This window comes from Elephantulus edwardii, unplaced genomic scaffold (genome assembly GCF_000299155.1).
Source record: "Elephantulus edwardii isolate Elephantulus edwardi_28Jun2011 unplaced genomic scaffold, EleEdw1.0 scaffold00209, whole genome shotgun sequence".
Classification (NCBI taxonomy): domain Eukaryota; kingdom Metazoa; phylum Chordata; class Mammalia; order Macroscelidea; family Macroscelididae; genus Elephantulus; species Elephantulus edwardii.
This window is the reverse complement of record NW_006399959.1, coordinates 3,409,948-3,432,557: the sequence shown is the minus strand read 5'-3', so window position 1 is coordinate 3,432,557 and position 22,610 is coordinate 3,409,948. Positions and strand designations below refer to the sequence as shown.

Below are 22,610 nucleotides of genomic sequence, written 5' to 3'. Positions count from 1 at the left end.
TTAGGTAGAAGCAGGACCATGAGACTTTTCCCAGTTCCATTTCTGCTTTCGCATCTTACATACCGAGTGGGTTTTCTCATGCCGGGTACAATTTGACATCCGACTAAATCTTCTTCCACATTTTTTGCAACTGTATGGCCTCTCAGCCTCATGACTCTGTAAATGAAGTATAAATTCGTCATTCCCTGAGAAGGTTTTCCCACATTCTGGACACTTGAATATCTTCTCCCTTATGTGGATCCCTTCATGGCGACTCCGATGAGAATTCTGACGAAAATTTTTTCCACACTGAGAACATGAATAAGGTTTCTCTCCTGTATGGATTCGTTCATGTTTATTAAGGTTTGTTTTATGGTTGAAGCTTTTCCCACAGTGACTGCAGTCATAGGGTTTTTCTCCAGTGTGAGTCCTCTGATGGGAAATAAGGTATGAACTTTCATTAAACTGTTTCCCACATAGTGGACAGGTGTACCATCTTCGTGTTCTCCTATTTCGAGTAAGTGCAATAACATTGATGTCCACATATTTTGAGAGTTCCTCTAGGGGAGTATCATTTTCAATGGTAACTAGAAGATTCCTCAGTTTTCTTTCATGTGGAATGGATGCAGGAAGTCTTTCTTCTTTACACCAATCTGGAGTGAGTACAGAGTCTGTCAAACAATCCATGTCATCACACCCTGAGAACTGTTCTTTCTGCTCTTCATTCTCTGCAGGTTCCTTGTGATGACTTTCACCTTCATAATTACTATCACTGACTGTTGAAACAAAGAGAGAATAACTTTGAAAAGATCTGACAATGTTATAACCAAAAATAAAATAAGATATATTCTAGGGAAGGAACAATTGTAAAAGTCAGAAAATGGAGGATACTACTACTTTTTCATCCTTCATTCAGTGAAGGTGGGCTACACAGCTGATAAATCTTTCCAATAACCTCAATAAAGACATGCAGCCATTTAATCTATTTTAAAAAAAATAAAATGTTCCTGCATTGAAAACCTACCAGCCTTGTCTCTGGGCAGATAATGCAAGCCAACTCTGGACATCAAGATGCCAAAGTCAACAGCAAATATTTCAGTAAGAATTCTAAATATATGATAGCAATAAAACCTTGACTCTCAATAATCAGACTGAATGTAAATGGTTTAAATGCACAACTGAAGAGATAAAGAGTAGCAGATTGGATAAAAAATTCCCCAAAATCCATCAATATGCTGTCTCCAAGAGACACAGCTGAAAAAGGAAAATAAAGACTAAAAATAAAAGGGTGGGAAAAAATATACTGAGGAAATGGCAACAAGAAAAAGCATAAGTGGCAATATTAATTTCTAATAAAACATATTTCAATGCAAAAACCATTATAAAAGACAAGGAAGGTTACTACATAATGATTAAGGGGTCAATAGAACAAGAAGACATAACAAAAAAATAATATATATGCAACAAATGAAAGACCTGCAAAATATAGAAAAAAATTAACAAAACTGAAAAAGGAAATAGACAACACTACTACAGTAGTTGGAGGCCTCAATAAATCATTCTCAATAAACCATTCTTTCTTTCAGAAAGAACCTCAACAAAGACACTGAAGAATGAAACCACACAATAAATTAACTTGATCTCATAGATATTATAGGCTAATGCACCCAAAAAAAGAACAGTATACCTTCTTCAATGTGCATGGAACGTTCTCCATAATAGATCAAATTTTAGGACACAAGCAAGCATCAATAAACTAAACAGCATAGAAATGATACAAAGCATCTTCTCAGACCACAATGCTACAAAATTAGAAATTAAAAATAAAAGGATAAAGAAAAAAAATATATTTTGAGGCTGAACAACACTTTGCTTAAACATGAGTGGGTATGAGAAGAAATAAAAAATGAAATTAAAAAGTTTCTTGAAACAAATGACAATTAAAACACCACTTACCAAAACCTCTGGGAAACAGGCATAGCAGTAATCAGAGGTCAATTTATAGCAATAAGCAAACACATTAAAAGGCAGGAAAAAAATGACCATTGACTAATCCAACATCTCCAACAAACTGAAAGAGAACAGCAAGAAAACACCCTCCAAAATAATTGAAATTATAAAAATTTGGGCAGAAATAAATGAAATAGAAAACAGAAAAACACTTGAAACAAAACAAAAAAAAAAACAAAAACAAAAAAACAAACCAGGGGTTGTTTCTTAGAAAAGGTCAATAAAATCAACAAACCACTACCAAAACTAACAAAAGAAAAGGAAAAGACAAAAATAATCCGAATAAGAGATGAAATGGACAATGTCACAATGGAACCAACTAAAATAAAAATGTTAACAATGGAATATTAAGAAAAACTATACTCAAACAAATGTGAAACTCTAGAGTAAATGGACAAATACTTAGAAAATCACCAACTACCTAAACTAACACAAACTAAAATTGAACACCTGGCCATTACAAAAGAAGAAATTGAATAGTAATAAAACAACTTCCAGCTAAATAAAGCCCCAGACCAGATGGTTTTACAAGTGAATTTTATTAAATATTCAAAGAACTGTCACCAATTCTACATAAACTATTTCAGAAAACAGAAGACGGAATTCTCCCAGAATCATTCTATGAAGCAAACAGATCCTTGATATAAAAACCAGGTCAAGACACCACCAAAAGAGAAAACTATAGGCCAGGATCTCTCGTGAACATAGATGCAAAAATCCTGAATAAAATCCTGGCAAATAAAGAGTCCAACGATGATCCAAAAAAATAATTCACCATGACCAAGTGGGATTCCTAACAGGTATGCAAGGATAGTTCAACATTAAAAAACAATGAGTATAATTTGTCACATTAACAAAGCAAAGAACAAGAAACACAAGATCCTATCAATTGATGCAGAAAAGGCCTTTGACAAAATACAACACCCTTTCCTGATTAAAATATTCAACAAAACAGGAATAGATGGGAATTTCCTCAACATAGTAAAAAAGTATACACACAAACCTGAGAGTCAATCTTGTTTTTAATGGAGAGAAGTTAAAAGCATTCCCTCTGAGAATAGGAAGTAGGGAAGGATGCCCACTATCACCTCTCCTATTCAATATTGTATTAGAAGTCTTAGTGAAAGCAATAAGAGAAGAAAAAAAAAAAGGTATCTAAATTGGCAAAGAGGAGGCAAAATTATGTCTATATGCCGATGATATGATAGTATACTTAGAAAACCCTAAAGACACAAGCATGAAAACTACTGGACATAGCTGACCAATTCAGCAAAGTGGCAGGATACAAGATCAACATACAAAAATCAATTTATTTCTCTAAATGTGACAAAGAGAATAGAGAACTGGAGCCAAGAAAAAATGATACCTAACATAATAGCTAACTACAAGATTAAATACTTGGGAGTAAATATAACTAGAAACACAAAGGATCTATTCAAAGAAAATTACAAAACATTACAACAAGAAACAAAAACACCTGGAGAAATGGAAGAATATACCTTGCTCCTGAATAGGACGCTCAATATTGTGAAAATAACAATACTACCAAAGGCAAACTACACATTCAAAGCAATCCCAATATAAATACAAATCTCAATCTTCAATGAGATGGAAAAGGCAATTTCCAATTTCATGTGGAATGGAAAGAGGCCCCGAATAAGCAAGGCACTCTCTAAATAAAGAAAGAAGGTAGGAGACATCTCACTCCCTGATTTCAAATCCTACTACACTGCTATGGTGGTCAAGACAGCATGGTATTGGTACAATGACAGACACATATATCAATGGAATAGAATTGAGAATCTAGAAATCAGCCTATCTACCTATGGTCAACTGATTTTTAAGAAGATGAAATCAGTTAAGTGGGGAATAACTGCCTTTTTAACAAATGATATTGGCAAAATTGGAAAATCATCTGCAGAAAACTCAAACAAGATCCATACCTCACACCATGCAAAAAAACTAACTTAGTAAATCAAGGACCTAGGACTAAAACCAAGAACTATAAACTTCATTAGAGAAAAGCCTGGAAGAACCCTAGAAGCACTAATCTATAACATGAACAGTCTTCCAAGCATCCTGGAAAACCTAAGATGAATGGGACCTTCTAAGAATCAAATCCCTATGCACAACCAAAAACTTCTCCAACAGGGTAAAAAGGAAGCCACATATTTGGTAATGACATGTCAGATACGGGACTTATACCTAGAATTTCTAGAATACTTGAGCACCACAACAAGATAAAGGTAAACAATCCAACTGGAAAATGGGTACTATGAACAGACACTTCACCAAAGAAGACATTCAGATGGCAAACAAACACATGAAAAATGTTCAAAATCCCCAGCTCTAAGAGAGATGCAAATCAAAACAACTATGAGATATCATCTCACTCCAGTAAGAATAGAAAACTTCAACAGAGCAGCAAAAAGCAAATGCTGGCGAGGTTGTGGAGAAACTGCAACCCTTATTCACTATTGGTGGGAGGGTAAAATGGTGCAACCACTATGAAAGACAGTATGGTACTTTCTCAAAAAGTTGTAAATAGAAATACCATTTGACCCAGCAATTCCATTACTGGGAATAAACACTAAAGAGACCAGAACTTCCACCCAAGCAGATACATGCACACCATGTATACTGCTACTTTTTTCACCAACCATAGCAAACAGCTGGAAACAACCTAAGTGCCCATCAACAAACAAATAGATAGAGAAGCTGTGGTATTTCACACAATAGGATATTATGCAGCAGTGAAACACTCATGAAAGCACTCATGAAATATTATACAAAATGGGTGACGACGGAGGACATTATACCAAATGATATATCTCAGTGGCAAAAAGATTGCATAATGCCACTGTTATAAAACAGGACTGACAGGAGTGTCAGGGGGAAACTAAGAAAAGGGGGGATAAATAATGTACATGGCACTGAAACAGACAAGGGAGAAAACTGTACAAAAGGAATATATGATTAGATATTACTGGTATGACAAGAGTGTAGAATAAGAGCTTAATAGTAAAGTGGTCTGAGGGGATGGGGGACTGTATAAAGATGAAAGAACTCTTTTCCAAAGAAAATAATGAACTGTGGTGGGGGGAGGAAAATGTGCAACAATGAATGAGTGGAAAATCTCAATTTAAAAAAAAATTCTGAATCTAATAAAACCTGTTGACATCACGTTGATTCTAATTCATGGCAACCTAATATATTTCAGAGAAGAATTGTGTTCCTACTAAGATCAGATGAGGTCTGGTGCATACAGGGTGGTATGGCCATAGACAGAACTGTGTTACTTATGGTTTGTGGCTGTGACTTTTTTGGAAATAGATAATCATACCTTTATTTCAAGTCACCTCTGCATTTGAACTACTGACCTTCCAGCTAATAAATAAGTGCTTATATTTTCTGAAAAACTCCTCTAACCCCCCATAAAAGAAAACTGAAAGCCCTGATTGATAGTGCCCCTCCATTAGGCTGCCAAGATGCTTTATGCAGTAAATTTTTACAAGGGATTGCCTCCTTATTCCTAGGGAGTGGCTGGGTGGATGTAACTGCTGACTTTAGTTAGTAGCCCAAGGTGTAACACACACCACCATCAGTACCTTATGTTTTCTGCATAGGCACCAGTTATTTTTCAACAAGTACATACTGACCATATGAAGGACTAGGGGATAAAAGGCACAAATATAATAATCTTTTAAGAGTCTAATAAACCTAGTATTGCACTGCTCCCAAAATACTTCGGGGGGAAAACTGCTGTTTAACTTGACCATGCGAGACCCCTTAAGCTCAAGCAACAGGGAGGACCTAGGCACCTCAAGGGAGGCGAGAAGCCACTTCCAGAAGGGAACAACAGGCTTCCTCCTTTGTCATTCAGGTACTTTTGGGGTAAAACTGCTGTCAGGCCCAAGGCAAGAAAGGAGCAGAAATATATAGGTGTTTCACAAAACATTACTGTACCCTGGTAATTTTATAGTTATAACAGCCTAATATCTATTAAGAAAAGACTCCTATTATGTGATTAAAAATAATGACCCACATCAGCCATCATTAAAAAACAAAATAACCCTTCTCCTAAATAAGCAGACCCAATGACTACTCCAGATATAGAGAATCAGAAGAAATATGTTGATACAGAATTATCTGATCAGCCACAGAAAAGGATGTATATGTGGAAATAAACAGTGGAAGTCAATAAGAGAGAAAAATACCTCAGAGATAGCAGTCCAGAAGAAATATATGGATGAGAAGAAACTTGAACAGATACAGATGAAAATGCAAAAGATTGAGGGGAAAAAAAATCATAGAATAAATAGAGGTACAAGAAATTAAAAAATCATCACAAGACAGAGAGGGTACAGTCAACACAGTATCGGAAATAACAGAAAAGCATGAAAATGCAATCCTGAGTATTAAGACCAAAATGGCATAAGTGTCCAACATGCTGGTAGGACAAAAAAGTAGAAATGAAGAGATGGAACAGAGGGTGAGTGAGCTGGAAGACAAGAACATCACTAGAAACATACTGGAAGAAAAATCAGAGATGAGACATAAGGAAAATAAAGAAAACATTAGAATTATGTGGGATGACATCAAACAGAAAATATACATCTGACTGGAATTCCAGAACAGAAGAGTGACAGGGAAATCACTGAGAAGATTGAGGGAAAGTACTAGAAGAAAACTTCTCAAGTATTATGAAGAATGGGAAAATCCCCACTGAAGCAGCACAGAGAACACTAAATAGACTGGAAGCAAAAGGACAAACATCAAGACACATCACAGTCAAATACTCCAAATTAAAAGAACAGAATTCTAAAAGCAGCACGAGAAAAACAAAAATTAACATACAAAAATAAAATAATTAGATTAAGTTCTGATTTCTCCAAAGAAACCATGAGAGCTAGAAGGCAATGGGATGGCATATACAGAATGCTGAAAGATAAAAATTGCCAGCAAATGATCCTATATTGAGCAAAGCTCATTTTCTTCTCAAGTGCAAAAGATACATTCTCCAGAATCGATCATTTATTAGGACACAAAGTAAAAGTATTTTTTTCAGGCCACAATGCCACAAAACTAGAAATCAATCACAGGAGAGTAAAGCTTACAAAATCACCCATGTGGAAACTAAATAACTCTCTGCTAAAACATGATTGGGTTATAAAAGAAATAAATAATGAAATTTAAAAGTTCCTTGAAATAAATTATAATGAAAATACAACTTACCACAACTCTGGGACTCAGCTAAGGCAGTCATCAGAGGGCAGTTCATAGCAAATAGGAACAAATACAAAAAAGGAAGAAAGAATAATACTCAATGATCTAACTCAACACCTTCAGCAAATGGAAAAAGAACAACAATCTAAACTTAAAACCTCTGGATGAAAAGAAATTATAAGGACAAGAGCTGAAATCAATGAGATAAATAACAGAAAAACTGTCGTAACCATCAATAAGACCAGGAGCTAGTTTTTCAAAAGGGTCCATAAAGTTGACAAACCACTGGCAAATTTAATAAAAGAGAAAAAAAGACACAGATAACTCGATTAAGAAGTAACAGAGGTGATATCACAACAGAACCAGAGGAAATTAAATTGATAACATCAGAATACTACAAAAGCTATACTCTGATAAACTAAAAAACCAAGAGGAAATGGACAAATTCCTTGAAACCCATCCCTTACCCAGACTGACAAGGACAGATATAGAACACTTGAACAGACCCATCACAAAAGAAAAAAAACTGAAAAGGTCATAAAAAACCTTCCCCGTAAGAAAAATCCTGATTTTACAGTTAATTCTAGCGAACACTGAGAGGATTTAAAACCAATTCTACTTAAATTATTTTTAAAAAATTGAAAAAGTGCACACACACACTCAAGACTCTATGGAGCAACCATAACCCAAATACCAAAACCAGGCAATGATATTACCAAGAAAGAAAACTACAGACCAGTATCTGTCATGAATATAGGTGCAATAATCCTTAACAAAATCCTAATAGAATCCAAAAGCACATTAAAAAAAAAATCACCACGAACAAGTGGGATTCATAACAGGTATGCAAGAATGGTTCAACATAAGAAAAACAATCAAAATAACTCACTATATTAACAAAGTAAATAACAAGAACCACAGGATCTTAGCAATTGATGGAAAAAAGACATCTGACAAAAATCTAACACCCCTTCCTCATCAAGACAATCAGAAAAGATGGAATAGAAGGGAATTTCCTCAATATAGTAAAAAGTATATATGCAAAACCAAGAGCCAACATCATTCTCAATGGCAGAGACTAAAAGCATTTTTCTTCTGAACAGAATGAATGACAAGAGTGCCCACTGTCACCACTTCCATTTAATATTGTATTTGAAGTGCTTGGTAGGGCAATACACCAATAGAAGGAACTATCTAAATAGTCAAAGAGATGGTTAAACTATCACTACAGGCAGATGGTATCATAGTATACACAGAAAACCCCAAAGACTCAACAAAAAAACTCTTAGAATTAGTAGGCCAATTCTGTAGAATGGCAAGATATAAGATCAATATCCAAGAATCAGTGGGATTCCTCTACAGTAACAAAGAGAACTCCCAGAAGGAAATCAAGAAAGCAATACCATTTACAATAGCCAACTACAAATTCAGATATTTGGGAATGAATCTAACTAGAGTTAATAAAAGACCTAGACAAAGAAAACTACAGAATATTTCTGCAAGACGTAATAAAAGGCCTAAAGAATTAGAAAAATGTGCCCTGTCCATGGATAGGAAGACTCAATACTGTGAAAACTACAACCTTACCAAAAGCAATCTACATGTTCAATGCAATCCCAATGCAGATACTAAGTTCATTTTTCAAGGGATCAAAAGGGAAATTGTCAAGTTTATTTGGAGAATCAAAAGACCCCCCCAAAGCAAAACATTTCTGAGAAAAAAAATGAGGTGGGAGGCATAGCCCTCCCTGACCTCAAAACCATTCCCTGACTTCAACACCTGTATTACACAGCGGTAATAACCAAATTAGCATGGTACTCGTACAATTAAAGGCACACAGATCAATGGAACAATTGAGAACCCAGATAGACCCAGTTATCTATGATCAACTGATATTTGACAAGGAAATAAAACCTATCAAATGGGAAAATGACAACTTCTTCAACAAATGGTGCTGCCAAAACTGGACTGCTACCTACAGAAAGCTTAAACAGGATCCATATCTCACGTCATACACAAAAACCACCTTAAGGTGATCAGAGACCAGGACTAAAGCCCAAAATCATAAAGTTCATATGAGACAAACTGGGATCAAGCTTAGAAGCCCTATTCTACAGTATAAAGAGACTACGAAATACAGCCAGAAATGTATAATCTAAAGAGGATAAAACTGATGAATGGCATCTTCTAAAGATTAAATTCCTGTGTTCATAAAAATCTTTTTCCAACAGGGTGAAAAGAAAACTGACTGACTGAGAACAAACATTTGGCAAAACCATCTCAGACAAGAGTCTCACCATGAAAGTTCACAGAAGAAAAAGACTGATAACCCAATTAAAAAATGGGCAAAAGACATAAAAAGAATTTTCACAGAGGAAGATATTCAAATGGCAAAAAGAAACATGAAGAAATGCTCAAAATCAATGGCAGTGAGAGAAATGCAAATCAAAACCACAATGAGATACCATCTCACTCCAGTAGCAATGCCAAAGTTTAATACGGCAGCAAGTAATAAATGTTGGAGAGGATGTGGTAAGATAGGAACTCTTAAGCACTGTTGGTTGGATTGTACAATGGTATAACTACTCTGTAAGGCAGTTTAGCGCTTCCTCAAAAAGCTGAACAGAGAAATTCCATATAACCCAGCTATTCCACTGCTTTGAATATACCCCAAGAAAATGAGAACTGACGCACAAATGGAGACTTTTACACCAATATTCATAGTAGCACTAGTCGCCATTGCAAGGAGATGGAAACAGCCCCAATGTACAATCACAATAGAATGGATTGAGAAATTATGGTACATTCACACAATGGAACACGGCACACAGGAGCAATAATTTTGTAAATTATTACCTAACCTGGGAGAGACTGGAGAGTATTATGCTGTGTGAACTTAGTCCCATAGGGACAAATACTGTATAAAACCATTACTGTAGAACAAGTATGAGGATCCAAGGTGTGGGAGGATGGAAGCAGAGGAGTGAAGATGTACAGTTGAGGGGGGGGGGGGGATTAATCCCAGGATAACACAATTTGATGGGTGAGGGAAACGGGAACGAACTGATGTGGAAAAACTAGGTATTTGAACTTTTTAAATAAACTAGTAGAAGAATATTGAGGGTACCATGGACTGCTAGAAAAACAAACCAACTCATCCTGGAAAGGGTCAAATCGGGCGGCTCCTTGGAGGCAAGGATTCTGAGGCTCTGTCTAACATACTTTGAACATTTTGTAAGGAGGGACTGGTCCTTGGAGAGGGACATCATGCTTGGTAGGGTGGAGGGACAGCGCAAGAGGGGAAGGCCCTCTATGAGGTGGATTGATTCAGTGACTGGGGTAATTGGGACGGATGTATTGGAGACAGTACGATTGGCATAGGACAGAGCAGAGTTTAGGGCTGTTGTACATAGGGTCGCTATGAGTCACAAGCAACTTGATGACACATAACAACAATAACAACAACAGTATAAAAAAAGTCTAGTAAGGGAACAGTAAAATAAATACCATAATATAGTGTGGCTAACATTAAGAAGAATGGGAATCCCAGAATACCTGATCATACTCGTAAAACCAGCAGGCAGTCATCAGAAAGAGCAAGATAATACTGCATGATTCAAAATGAGGAAACAAGTGCATGAGGGATGCGTCCTTTCTCCATACCTTTTTAATGTATATGCAAAACAGGTTATTCAGGAGGCTGGTCTTTATGAGGAGAAATGTGGCATCAGAATTGGAGGAAGGCTCACTAACAACTTCTGTTATGCAGATGACAAAACCTTGCTCATTGAAATTGAGGAGGCCCTGAAGTATCTGCTGCAGAAAGTCAAGGCTGCAGTCTTCAATATGGATTGAAGCTCAATATCAAGAAGACAAAGAATCTCACCACTGGGCCAACTGGGAGCACCAAGATAGATGGAGAAAATTTCACCTTGCTTGGCTCCACAATCAAGACTCTTGGAACCAGGAAATCAAAAGATGAACATGATTAGGAAAGCCTGCTGTCAGAGACCACTCCAGAGTTCTGAATTGCAAAGATGTTACTCTAGAAAGAAAGAGGTGCTCTTGATCCAGGCTATAGTTTTCACAATTACTTACTATGCATCAGAGAGCTGGATAATGAATAAGGGTGGCAGAAGAATAATTGATGGCTTTGAGTTATGGTGTTGGAAAAAGAGTAGAACATACCATGGACTGTCAAGAGAACAAACAGGTCAGCCTTGGAGAAGGTGAAACAAGTTCCTCTCTGGAGGCAAGAATTTTGAAGCTCTGTTTCACATACTGTTGCTATACTTGGAAGGTTGTAAGGACAACACAGGAAAAGAAGACCTTGGATGAGATGGACTGACATAGTTACTGAGGTAATAGGGGCAGGTGTGTTGGAGACAGTAAAATTGGCTCAGGATAGGACAATGTTCAGAACTATTGTACATAGGGTAGTTATGGGTTGCAGGCAACTTGACAGCACATAACAAAAATTTTTAAATTATAAAAATATTACCACATTGTAGCTTTAGAAAAATCACATGGTTATAGATAGTAATCTCTCCAAAGTGATGAAGTGCAAGAGTGCAAGGAAACCAGTTTAAAAACTAAAGTGTGTCTGATCTAAGTCTTTTCAATTACTTGCTATGCATCTGAAAGTTGGACAGTGACTAAGGATGACAGAAGAATTGATGCCATTGAGTTGTGCTGGAGAAGAGTACTAAATATTCCTTGGAATACCAACAAGCAAGTAAGTCTGTCTTCGAGAAAGGGCAACTAACGTGTTCCTTGGAGAAAGGGCAACTAATGTGCTCCTTTGAAGCAAAGATGGTGAAACTGGCTCTCACCTACTTTGGAGATGGAGAGGCCAGTCTTTGGAGAAGGACATCATACTTGGAAAGGTGGAGGGTCAGCATATTAGAGAAAGATCCTCAATAGGATAGACTGGCAAGGTGACTATAATAATGGCTTTGAATATAACAAAGATGGTGAAGATGGCACAAGATTAGGCAAGGTGCAGATCTGTTGTTCATAGGATCACTATGAGTCACAGCTCAACAGTATATAACAATAGCTAGTAAAAAACTTACAATTTACATAAAAAAATAAAGAAGACACAGTATACTTATATAATGCATTATTATGTGGTCATTAAACAGGTAATTAAGGGAGCAAAAGTAGTCTAATAGTAAAAATGTGTGTTGCAATCCTGAAGGCATGAAGGGCAAAGCCACTGGTTGCTCCATGGCAGATGATAGGCAATCTCCTGTGCAATTAACTGACTGAAAACCCGCTGAAGGGTCAGCTGTGGGTCAGTTCTGATTGGAGCACACACAACAATGGCCTGATCCAGAGAGAGTTGCACTGCTCACCTAAAAGTGGTGGGGTTAGTAATCCAACCCGCTCCAGGAAATGGAGCACTTCCACTTACTACTCTTATCTTTTAAAAAATAACCAATGTTCTGACTTCTAATTGTTTTATCATCTGTCAAAACGCAAACTCAATTCCCGTCAAGTTGTAACTGACTTGATACCATACCCTTCAGAAGGTTTTCAGAGGCTGTAAAATGTAGGAGAGGAAATAGCCCAACTTTCTCCTACAGAGCAGCTGGTACATTCGAACCATGGTCTTAGTTGATCTTTTCAATTTTATAAATACAAATCTTATTTTGGATCCCTCCTTTTCTAGTCTTAATACTTTTTTCATATCCTACTGCTTTAGAAAATTTAATAGTGAGTATTATTAGTCATTATGTGCATATTTTGTTCTCCGTTTTTAAGAAACTATCTGTAGTTAATATATTAAATGTTATCAATGACAGTCTATTTTGTTCTTTAAGAAACTATAAGTGAAAAAAAAGAAACTATAAATATTAGATTATACTGATTTATTTTGAAAGGCCTTATTCTCTGTCTTAAGGGAAATTTATTGAAACTCTAATATGATTTGTCTTCTTTCACAGGAAGTTATCAATGAACACATTTTCTATTTCTTTAATATTCTAACTCAGTCCCACATGGACAAATATTGTACATTATAAGGGCATTACTGTAGAATGTATATAAGGATCCAAGGGGGGGGGGAAGAACAAAGGCAGAGTGATGAAGATGTGTAGGGGTTGTACGTTAATCATGGAGTTGTACAATTTGATGGGTGGGTGAGTGAAACGGAAAGAATCTGTTCTAGAAAACAATGTATTAGAATTTTGTGAATAAAATAATTTTTAAAAATAGATGTAATTCTATAAAGTTATGTAATAATTCCCCAAGATCTAATCAACCAAATAGCCATAAGAGTACTAAGCATGGAATTCATTACCCTAATGTGATGTAGGAGACTTTTCCCAGGGTGTGGTCTGTAATATCTTTTATCTCACTAGAGATAACTGAGGGAATTAAGTGAACTGAGGGAATTAAGGAAGAGAGAGAGATCCTCAATACCACAAAGATTCTTCAGAGACAATAATATGTTAGTTTCTTCAGAGTACTGGTTTGATACTATGCTGCTGTTGTTCAGTGTCTCTGAGTTGAGTATGACCCATAGTGACCCTATGAACAAAAGATCTGAAGTCTGTCCTATCCTGTGCCATCCTTACTCTTCCTGACACATTAGAGTCCACTGTGGCAATTACTGTGTCATCATGTGAGCATACTGTCTCTCTACAAAAAATAACCTCTTCTAGCAACATGTCCAAAGTATGCAAGATGACTTTTTATCATCTTTGTCTCCAAGAAACACTCTGGATGCAATTACTCCAAGACATTTTTGTTTGGTCTTTTGGTAGTACATGGGATATTCAGTATTCTTTTCTGATACCACAGCTCAAAAGCATCAATTCTTCTGCCAACATTATTCTTTATCCAGCCCACAAATGCAAAGTGATCAGAAAGATCATGGCCTGAATCAGACACACCTTAATCATCAAGCTGACATCAATGCTCCTCAATAATGTGAAGAGGTCCCTGACTGCAGAGTCTCCCAGTCAAATATCTCCTGGTTTCCTGACTGCTGGTACCAAGGGTGATGACTGGATCCAAGTAGACGAAATAGTTGATATCTTCAATCTTTTCACCATCTATTTGAAGGTGCTTCTCAGTCCAGTGGTAAGAATTGGAATGGCCTGATAGGAACAAGTAAATCAGAAATTGGCTATCTAAAATGGAGAAGATTAAGGAAGGCTTGAGGCATGAAGTCACTGGCTTGCATTTTCCTTTTTTTTTTTTTTTTAAATTAAAGTTTACAGAGACTTTGGATTTCCACTCATTCATTGTTGCACACTTTCCTCCCTGCCCATCCCTCCAGTTCGTTTTTCTCTCTGAAAAGTCGAAAAAAAAAAACCCACCAAAAAACAACACAACACCCTTTCATTGTTATACAATCAATCACCCACCTCCCACCCACCCCAGTACACTCCACTATGCAGCTTTCATTCTGGACTCTTGTCATGAAAATAATAACAAATCATATATTCTTCCTAAACAGTTCTCTCCCTCATCTGTTTTAATGCAGCATTCATTATTTATCCCCTTAGCTTCCCTCCCCCAATGTCAGTCCCATTTTACAAGAGTGACATTATGCAGTATTTGTCCCTTTGTGACAGATATTTCACTCAAGCATAATGTCCTCCAGGATCACCCATTTTGTATAATATTTCACAAGTTCCTTGTTTTTTAATACAAGACAGTATTCCATAGTGTGAATATACCACACCTTCTCTATCCATTCGTTTGCTGATGTGCACTCAGGTTGTTTCCAAGTCTTTGCTATGGTGAACAAAAGAGTAATTAACATGAGTATGCTGCCTGGGTGGCAGGTATGGTTTCTTTAGGGTAAATTCCCAGTAGTGGAATTGCTGGGTCAAATGGTATCTATTTGCAACTTTTTGAGAAAGCAACATATGGCCTTCCATAGTGGTTGCACCATTTTACACTCCCACCAACATTGAATAAGGGTTCCAGTTTCTCTACAACCTCACCACTATTTGATGTTTGCTGTTCCGTTAAATTTTACTATTCTTACTGGGATGAAATTAGTTGTTTTGATTTGCATCTCTCTTAGTGGTAGGGATTTTGAACATTTCTGTTTGTTCACCATCTGAATCTCTTCTTTAGTGTAGTGTCTGTTCATATCCTGTGCCCATTTTTCAATTGGGTTGTTTACCTTTATCTTGTTGCACAAGTATTTTATAAATTCTAGATATAAGTCCCTTGTCTGAGATGTCATTACCAAATACTTTTTCCCGGTCTGTGGCTTCCCGTTTTACACTGTTGGAGAAGTTTTTGGATGTGCATAGAGATTTGATTATTAGAGGGTCCCATTAATCTATTTTATCCTCTCCTGGCTGTAGACTTTCCAGGATGCTTGGAAGACTGTTTATGTTGTGGATTAGAACTTCTAGAATTCTTCCAAGTTTTTCTCTAATGAAGTTTATAGTCTTTGGTTGTAGTCTTAGGTCCATGAACCACATTGAGTTGGTTTTTGTGTATGGAGTGAGATGTGGATCTTGCTTGAGTTATCTACTTATAGTTTTCCAATTCTGCCAACACCATTTGTTAAAAAGGCTGTCATTTCCCCACTTAACTGATTTCATTTCCTTGTCAAAAATCAGTTGACCATAGGTAGATGGGCTGATTGCTGGGTTCTCAATTCCATTCTTGGCTCCACAGTCAACACTCTTGATACCAGCAGCCAGGAAATGAAAAGACATATTGTGATGGGAAAGTCTTCTGTTAGGGACCTCTCCAAAGTACTGAAGAGCAGTGGTGTCACTCTGGAAGACGAAGATGCTTCTGATACAGGCCATGGTCTTCGCAATCACTTGTTATGCATCAGAGAGTTGGACAATGACTAGGGAGGATAGAAGGAGAATTGATGCCTTTGAGCTGTGGTGCTGGAGAAGACTGTTGGGTGTACCATGGACTGCTAAGAAAACAGATTCATCCTTGAGAGGGTTAAACCGGGCTGCTCCTTGGAAGCAAAGATTCTGAAACTCCGTGTGACATACTTCGGACATGTTGTAAGGAGGGACCAGTCCTTGGAGAGGGACATCATGCTTGAGAGGGTGGAGGGACAGTACAGGAGGGGAAGACCCTCTATGAGGTGGATTGATTCAGTGACTGGGGTAATTGGGGTGGGTGTGTTGGAGATGGTGCAATTGGCACGGGACGGAGCAGGTTTTAGGGCTGTTGTACATAGGGTCGCTGAGTTGCAAGCGATTTGATGGCACTTAACAACAACAACAATTCCATTCCATTGATCTATGGGTCTGTCATTGTAAAAGTACCCACGCTGTCTTGACCACCATGGCAGTGTAGCAGGATTTGAAATCATGGAGTAAGATGCTTTCTTCCTTGTTTCTATTTTTAAGGAATGCTTTGCTTATTCGGAGCCTCTTTCCATTGCAAATTAAATTGGAGATTGTCTTTTCCATCTCATTGAAGAATGGATTTGGTGTTTGTATTGGATTATATTGAACGTGTAAACTGCCTTTGGTAGTATTGTCATTTTCACAATATTGAGTCTTCCTGTCCATAAGCAAGGTAGATTCTTCCATTTCTCCAGGTCTCTTTTTGTTTTTTGTAGTAATGTAATTTTCTTTGAATAGATCCTTTGTGCTTCTGGTTAGATTTACTCCCAAGTTATTTAATCTTGTGATCGGCTATTGTGATGGTTATTGTTTTTGTTAGCTCCAGTTCTGTATTCTCTTTGTTACTTTAGAGAAATCCAGTTGATTTTTGTAAGTTGATCATGAATTGGTCAACTATGTCCAGTTCTTGCTGAGTCTTTAGGGTTTTCTAAGTATACTATCATTTCATCTGCATACAGAGATAATTTTACCTCCTTTTTACCAGTTTGTATACCTTTTACTTCCTTCTCGTCTTGTTGCTATCACTAAGACTTCTAATATGGACTGAGGCTCAATGTCAAGAAGACAAAGATTCTCACCACTGGACCAACTGGCAGCATCAGAATGGATGGTGAAGAGATTGAGATTGTACACAGCTTTGGTTTGCTTGGCTCCACAGTCAACAGCCTTGGCACCAGTAGCCAGGAAATTAAAAGGCGCATTGCCATGGGAAAGTCTGCTGTTAGGGACCTCTCCAGAGTACTGAAGAGCAATGGTGTCTCCCTGGAGACTAAGGTGTGTTTGATACAGGTCATGGTCTTCGCAATCACTTGTTATGCATCAGAGAGTTGGACAATGACCAAGGAGGATAGAAGAAAATTGATGCCTTTGAGCTGTGGTGCTGGAGTATTGAGAATACCATGGACTGCTAGGAAAACAAACAGATTCGTCCTGGAAAGGGTTAAACCGGGTGGCTCCTTGGAGGCAAGGATTCTGAGGCTCCGTCTAACATACTTTGGACATGTTGTGAGGAGAGACTGGTCCTTGGAAAAGGACATCATGCTTGGGAGGGTGGAGGGACAGTGCAGGAGAGGAAGGCCCTCTATGAGGTGGATTGATTCAGTGACTGGGAAAATCGGGATGGGAGTGTCAGAGACAGTGTGATTGGCGCAGGACAGAGTTTAGGGCTGTTGTACATAGGGTCGCTATAAGTGGCAAGCGATTCGAGGGCACATAACAACAACAAGATTTCTAATACAATACTGAATAGGAGAGGTGATATCCTTGCCTAGTTCCTGTTCTTAAGGGGAATGCCTTTAATCTCTATCCATTGAGAGCAATGTTGGCTCTCGGGTTTGTGTATACACTTTTTACTTTGTTGAAGAAATTCCCCTCTAATCCTATTTTGTTGAGTGTTTTAATCAGGAAAGGGTGTTGGATTTTGTCAAAGGCCTTTTCTGCATCAATTGATAGGATCATGTGGTTCTTGTTTCCTGCTTTGTTAATGTGATGAATTACACTGATTGTTGTTCTTATGCTGAACCATCCTTGCATACCTGTTATGAATCCTACTTGGTCATGGTGAATTAATTTTTTTGATGTATTGTTGGGATTCTACTGGCCAGGATTTTTGTATCTATGTCCATGATAGATATTGGCCTATAGTTTTCTATTTTGGTGATGTCCTTACCTGGCTTTGGTATCAAGGATATGTTTGCTTCATTGAATGAGTCTGGGAGAATGCCATCTTTTTCTGTTTTCTTAAATAATTTATGTTGGTTTGCACTTTCACGAATGCAGCTGTTATTATGATGGTAAGGGGAAATTTGATTCTTCAAGTGTGAGGGTGACTGAAAACTAAAAAAGCCAGGTGGTAGTCTCTAGGTATCTAAGTTTTATCATTCAAAATGTCCTTTCTAACCAATAATTAATTTTTTATCATGTGTGCTCAAGTATTTTTATTTAGGAGAGAGAGGATTAGAATGGTTCGAGCCTTCGAGCCCTACCCTACTTATAATTCATGAGACCTCAGTGTTAGCTCATTTTATTTTGGGATGCCTGCTTTCAAATGATAGCCTACAACCCTCCCCAGTCTCCACAAAACTATCCTGCATACCTACAGTCATGTGAATCATTCCTCTGATGGGTCTGAGTTTCTGGGAAACTGTCCAGTGAACCACAAAACCCAACACACACAGGAGCTGGGCAACTGAACAAAGGAGGGGCTTTTGATGTCAGAAATCATGGAGTTATACAACAGGTCAAGCACCTAGACAATGTTGATGTAACACTTCTTAGAAATGGTCTGCTACTAATCTTGGCAGAGTGAATTATAAATACAGGTCTGTAATAGTTTGTATTTCACTCGAGATAAAAGGGGAAGAACGTGAACTGAGGGATGTAAGGGAGCAAGAGAGACCCTCAATACCACAAAGCAAGAATTGTCAGGAATAGAGTATGTGTTTTCAAAGCTCCCTGATGCTGGACAAAGTTAAAACACATTTAGATCTCCACAGAATTTGAGGTCTGCAGGTGCTGACCAAACCAAGAGCTCTTTCCAGAAGAGCAAGTAGGTCTTTCCCTATAGCTGGCTTCACAAATACACACTTCTAGCCTCAACTGTAAGATTTCTATTTGTTAAAACCATCCACTTGTCCTATCTTTGTTACTGTAATAGTACTCGATAACTAAGACACACAGCACAACACTTAACCCACTATACCACCAGGGGTCCTAAAGGCTTTATGTTGTACCCTAGAGTCAGAATTGATCCAGAGCTAATCCTCCAGTGGATTTTCAGAGGCAGTTAAACACACGTGAGGAGACTGTCCATCCTTTGCCTGTGGAGCAGCTGGCAGCCTCGAGCTACGTGCTTTCAGGACCACAGGGCAGCTTCATGCCATGAGGCCACCAGAGTTCTCGCCATCAGTATCTGGGATAGTCAGAACCCCTCCCAACCACATACTTTACTTTTCCAGTTTTCTTGATCACTCTTATTTTCCCATTTGAATCTGAGTATCAGATTATCTAGTGAGGGAGAGAGGGAGGGGAAACAAAACTATTAGTATTGCTTTTGGAATTCCTTCAGCAAGATGAACTGGCATAGTGACTATAACAATGGGCATATCAAGAGATGGTGAATCTGTGGGACAAAGATGTGGCAATCTATTAGACAGCCATACTCTTGTCATACAGGATCTGAGTTAAAACCAACTTGATGATCGGATGCTTGCACAGTATCTTTTATATATGTATTTATATTAAATATATGATATTTTGAAATCTGAAATAAAATTTTTATAGTTTATTGGGGGAAAAAATGAGAGAGATGGTAAGAATGGTACAGGATAAGGCAAGATTCTTATCTGTTGCTCACAGTGTCTCTAGAGTTGAAGTTGACTCAATGGCTGTTAACAACAACAATGTGATTATATAAAGACTCCTAGTGATACAGCACAGCTTCTTGCCACCAGAACTTCCTACTTGAACGGTCAGGGGTCTGAATCCATCATCTGGTGCTCCTATGAAAAACAAAGATGGGCAGTCTCCTCCTAAAAATATTTATAGCCTCAGAAATCTGATGGAGGACTAGCAACAGATAAATGGCATTATATTTATCAGTCAATTTGGGGAAAATGTGACCTTCTTATAATATTAACCCTTCCCAGTATTCATTCCCTCTTCTTTGGCATCTTTCAGAAGTGTCTTAAAAGTTCATTTTTGCATCATTTCTTAAGTTTATTCCCAGGTGAAATATATATTTATAAATTATAAATATATATAATGTATATATGTATATGTGTGTATACATACACACACACATACACACAAAGATGTTCTTATTATAAAAGGTAATCAATTCTTTTTGTTCCCATTGTCTTCTGCTGTAGCTTCTAAAGGCCTGCAATACAAAATCTAATGGTTTCTCTACATATTAATTTTACCTTTCATTGCCTTACCGAATGCTTTCATTAGTTGTAGTTTCCAAACTTCTCTGAAATGTTCCAGGTACACAGGTACATTACATGCAAATAAAGGTTATTTTATTATCTCTCTTTTAAAATACATATACATCTTAAATTTTTTAACTCTCATGGCTAAAACCTCCAACACCATGCCCAACAGTAGTGGAACTAGTTAGTAACAATAAAAATACTAACAAATAAAACAATTTCACAGTCAAGTTCCTAATTTTTCTGAGAATGCCTCCAGTGTGTTCCACATTAGAGATCAAGCTGGAGTCTTGTTTCTAGAATAAATTTTTGTTAGGTGCTATTACACTAATGTCATAAAAACAATTTAGAAGTTTTCTTTTTGTTATGTAGTCTAAGTTTTCATGGCATTTAAATGAAGTTATTTTTTAATTTCATATTGGTTTGCATACAAAATTCATATATAGTGTATATAATTTTTAAGGTTGTTGTTGTTGTTGTTACTTGCCATCCAATCGCTAGAGACTCATAGTGACCCTATGTACAACAGCTCTGAAGCCTGCTCTATCCTGAGCCAACATCAGGCTCTGACACACCTACCCCCATTACTTCAGGCACTGAGTCATCCAAGGTAATCCAGAGTCATCCAGGGTCTTCCTCTCCTGAACTGTCCCTCCACCCTCCCAAGGATGATGTCCCTCTCTCCAAGGACTGGTCCCTCCTTGCAACACGCCCCCAGTATGTCAGATGAAGCTTCAGAATCCTTGCTTCCAAGGAGTAGCTGGCTTTTACCCTCTCCAAGACAAACCTGTTTATTCTCCTGGCAGCCCATTGCATATTCAATACTCTTTTTCCAGCACCACAGCTCAATGGCATCAATTCTCCTTCTATCATCCCTAATCATTGTCCAGCTTTCTGTTTATAGCAAGTAAATGCAAAGACTATGGCCTGGATCAGGAGCACCTTAATCTCCAGACTGAGATCATTGCTCTTCAGTACACTGGAGATAGTTTTATGACATTTAAAGGGTAATCATGGGAGATGGGTAAGTTTTTTACAATCTCTGTTGGGATTTTCTGTTGGGAAAATGGTTTATCTGTATAATTTATTTTTGTTTATTAGTTCCACTACTTTATGTATTTTTAACCTTTGATGTCTTTGAGCTGTGGGGCTGGAGAAGAGTATAGAGAATACCATGGACTGCTAGGAAAACACAAATTTGTCCTGGAAAGGGTTAAACCGGGTGGCTCCTTGGAGGCAAGGATTCTGAGGCTCCGTCTAACATACTTTGGACATGTTGTGAGGAGAGACCGGTCCTTAGAGAAGGACATCATGTTTGGGAGGGTGGAGGGACAGCGCAGGAGAGGAAGGCCCTCTATGAGGTGGACTGATTCAGTGACTGGGATAATTGGGATGGGAGTGTCAGAGACAGTGCAATTGGCACAGGACAGAGCGGAGTTTAGGGCTGTTGTACATAGGGTCGCTATGAGTCGCAGGCGACTCGACGGCACATAACAACAAACAACAACAATTTTATATCAGTATCTTCTTTTCATTTCCTTTATTCTTTTATAAATTTAGTGTCAGAGAAAATTACTTCACTTTTTCAGTGATATACAAATTTTTACTGCTATGAATTTTCTTCTAAACATTGCTTTTTTGAATTTTCTTCTAAACATTTGCGTGTGCCTCAGATTCTGATATGTGACATTTTCTAAAAACAAATTACACAAATTTAATAGGCAGTTCCCCTATGACTGGAGGATCTTCAGTTACACAAATTCCAGCTGGAACAAATTTTTATGATTTAAGTATCTTCCAATTGTACTGAATCAAGATCAAATATTTTATTGCTGGATATAGAGTGCACAGCAGTTGACGGTAGCTGTTTCTGGCTGTGCTGTACACCAGGACCACTGAGGACAATTACAAACTTCAAAAGAGGCAGACCCAGGCAGGAGACCTGAGAGGGCAGCTGCATGGAGGTGCCACTGACTACACCCCAAAGAAACAAAGTGCAGCAGTCAGGAAAAAGCTGTTGTCAGGCCACACTGAGGACCACCAAGGATAATTACAAACTTCAGAAAAGGCAGGCAGCACTTAAAAGAAATTCTCACAGGGCAGCACTGCA

At 37.7% G+C, this 22,610-nt stretch overlaps 1 protein-coding gene across 1 annotated transcript in view; it reads right to left on the bottom strand.

Annotated features, from left to right (window-relative positions):
* The window catches only part of ZNF200 (zinc finger protein 200), a 34,717-nt gene continuing 12,107 nt past the window's right edge, over nucleotides 1-22,610 (bottom strand). The window contains exon 5 of the mRNA XM_006897484.1: nucleotides 1-755. Coding sequence (XP_006897546.1) covers nucleotides 1-755 — 755 coding nt within the window. The remainder of the gene's footprint in view (nucleotides 756-22,610) is intronic.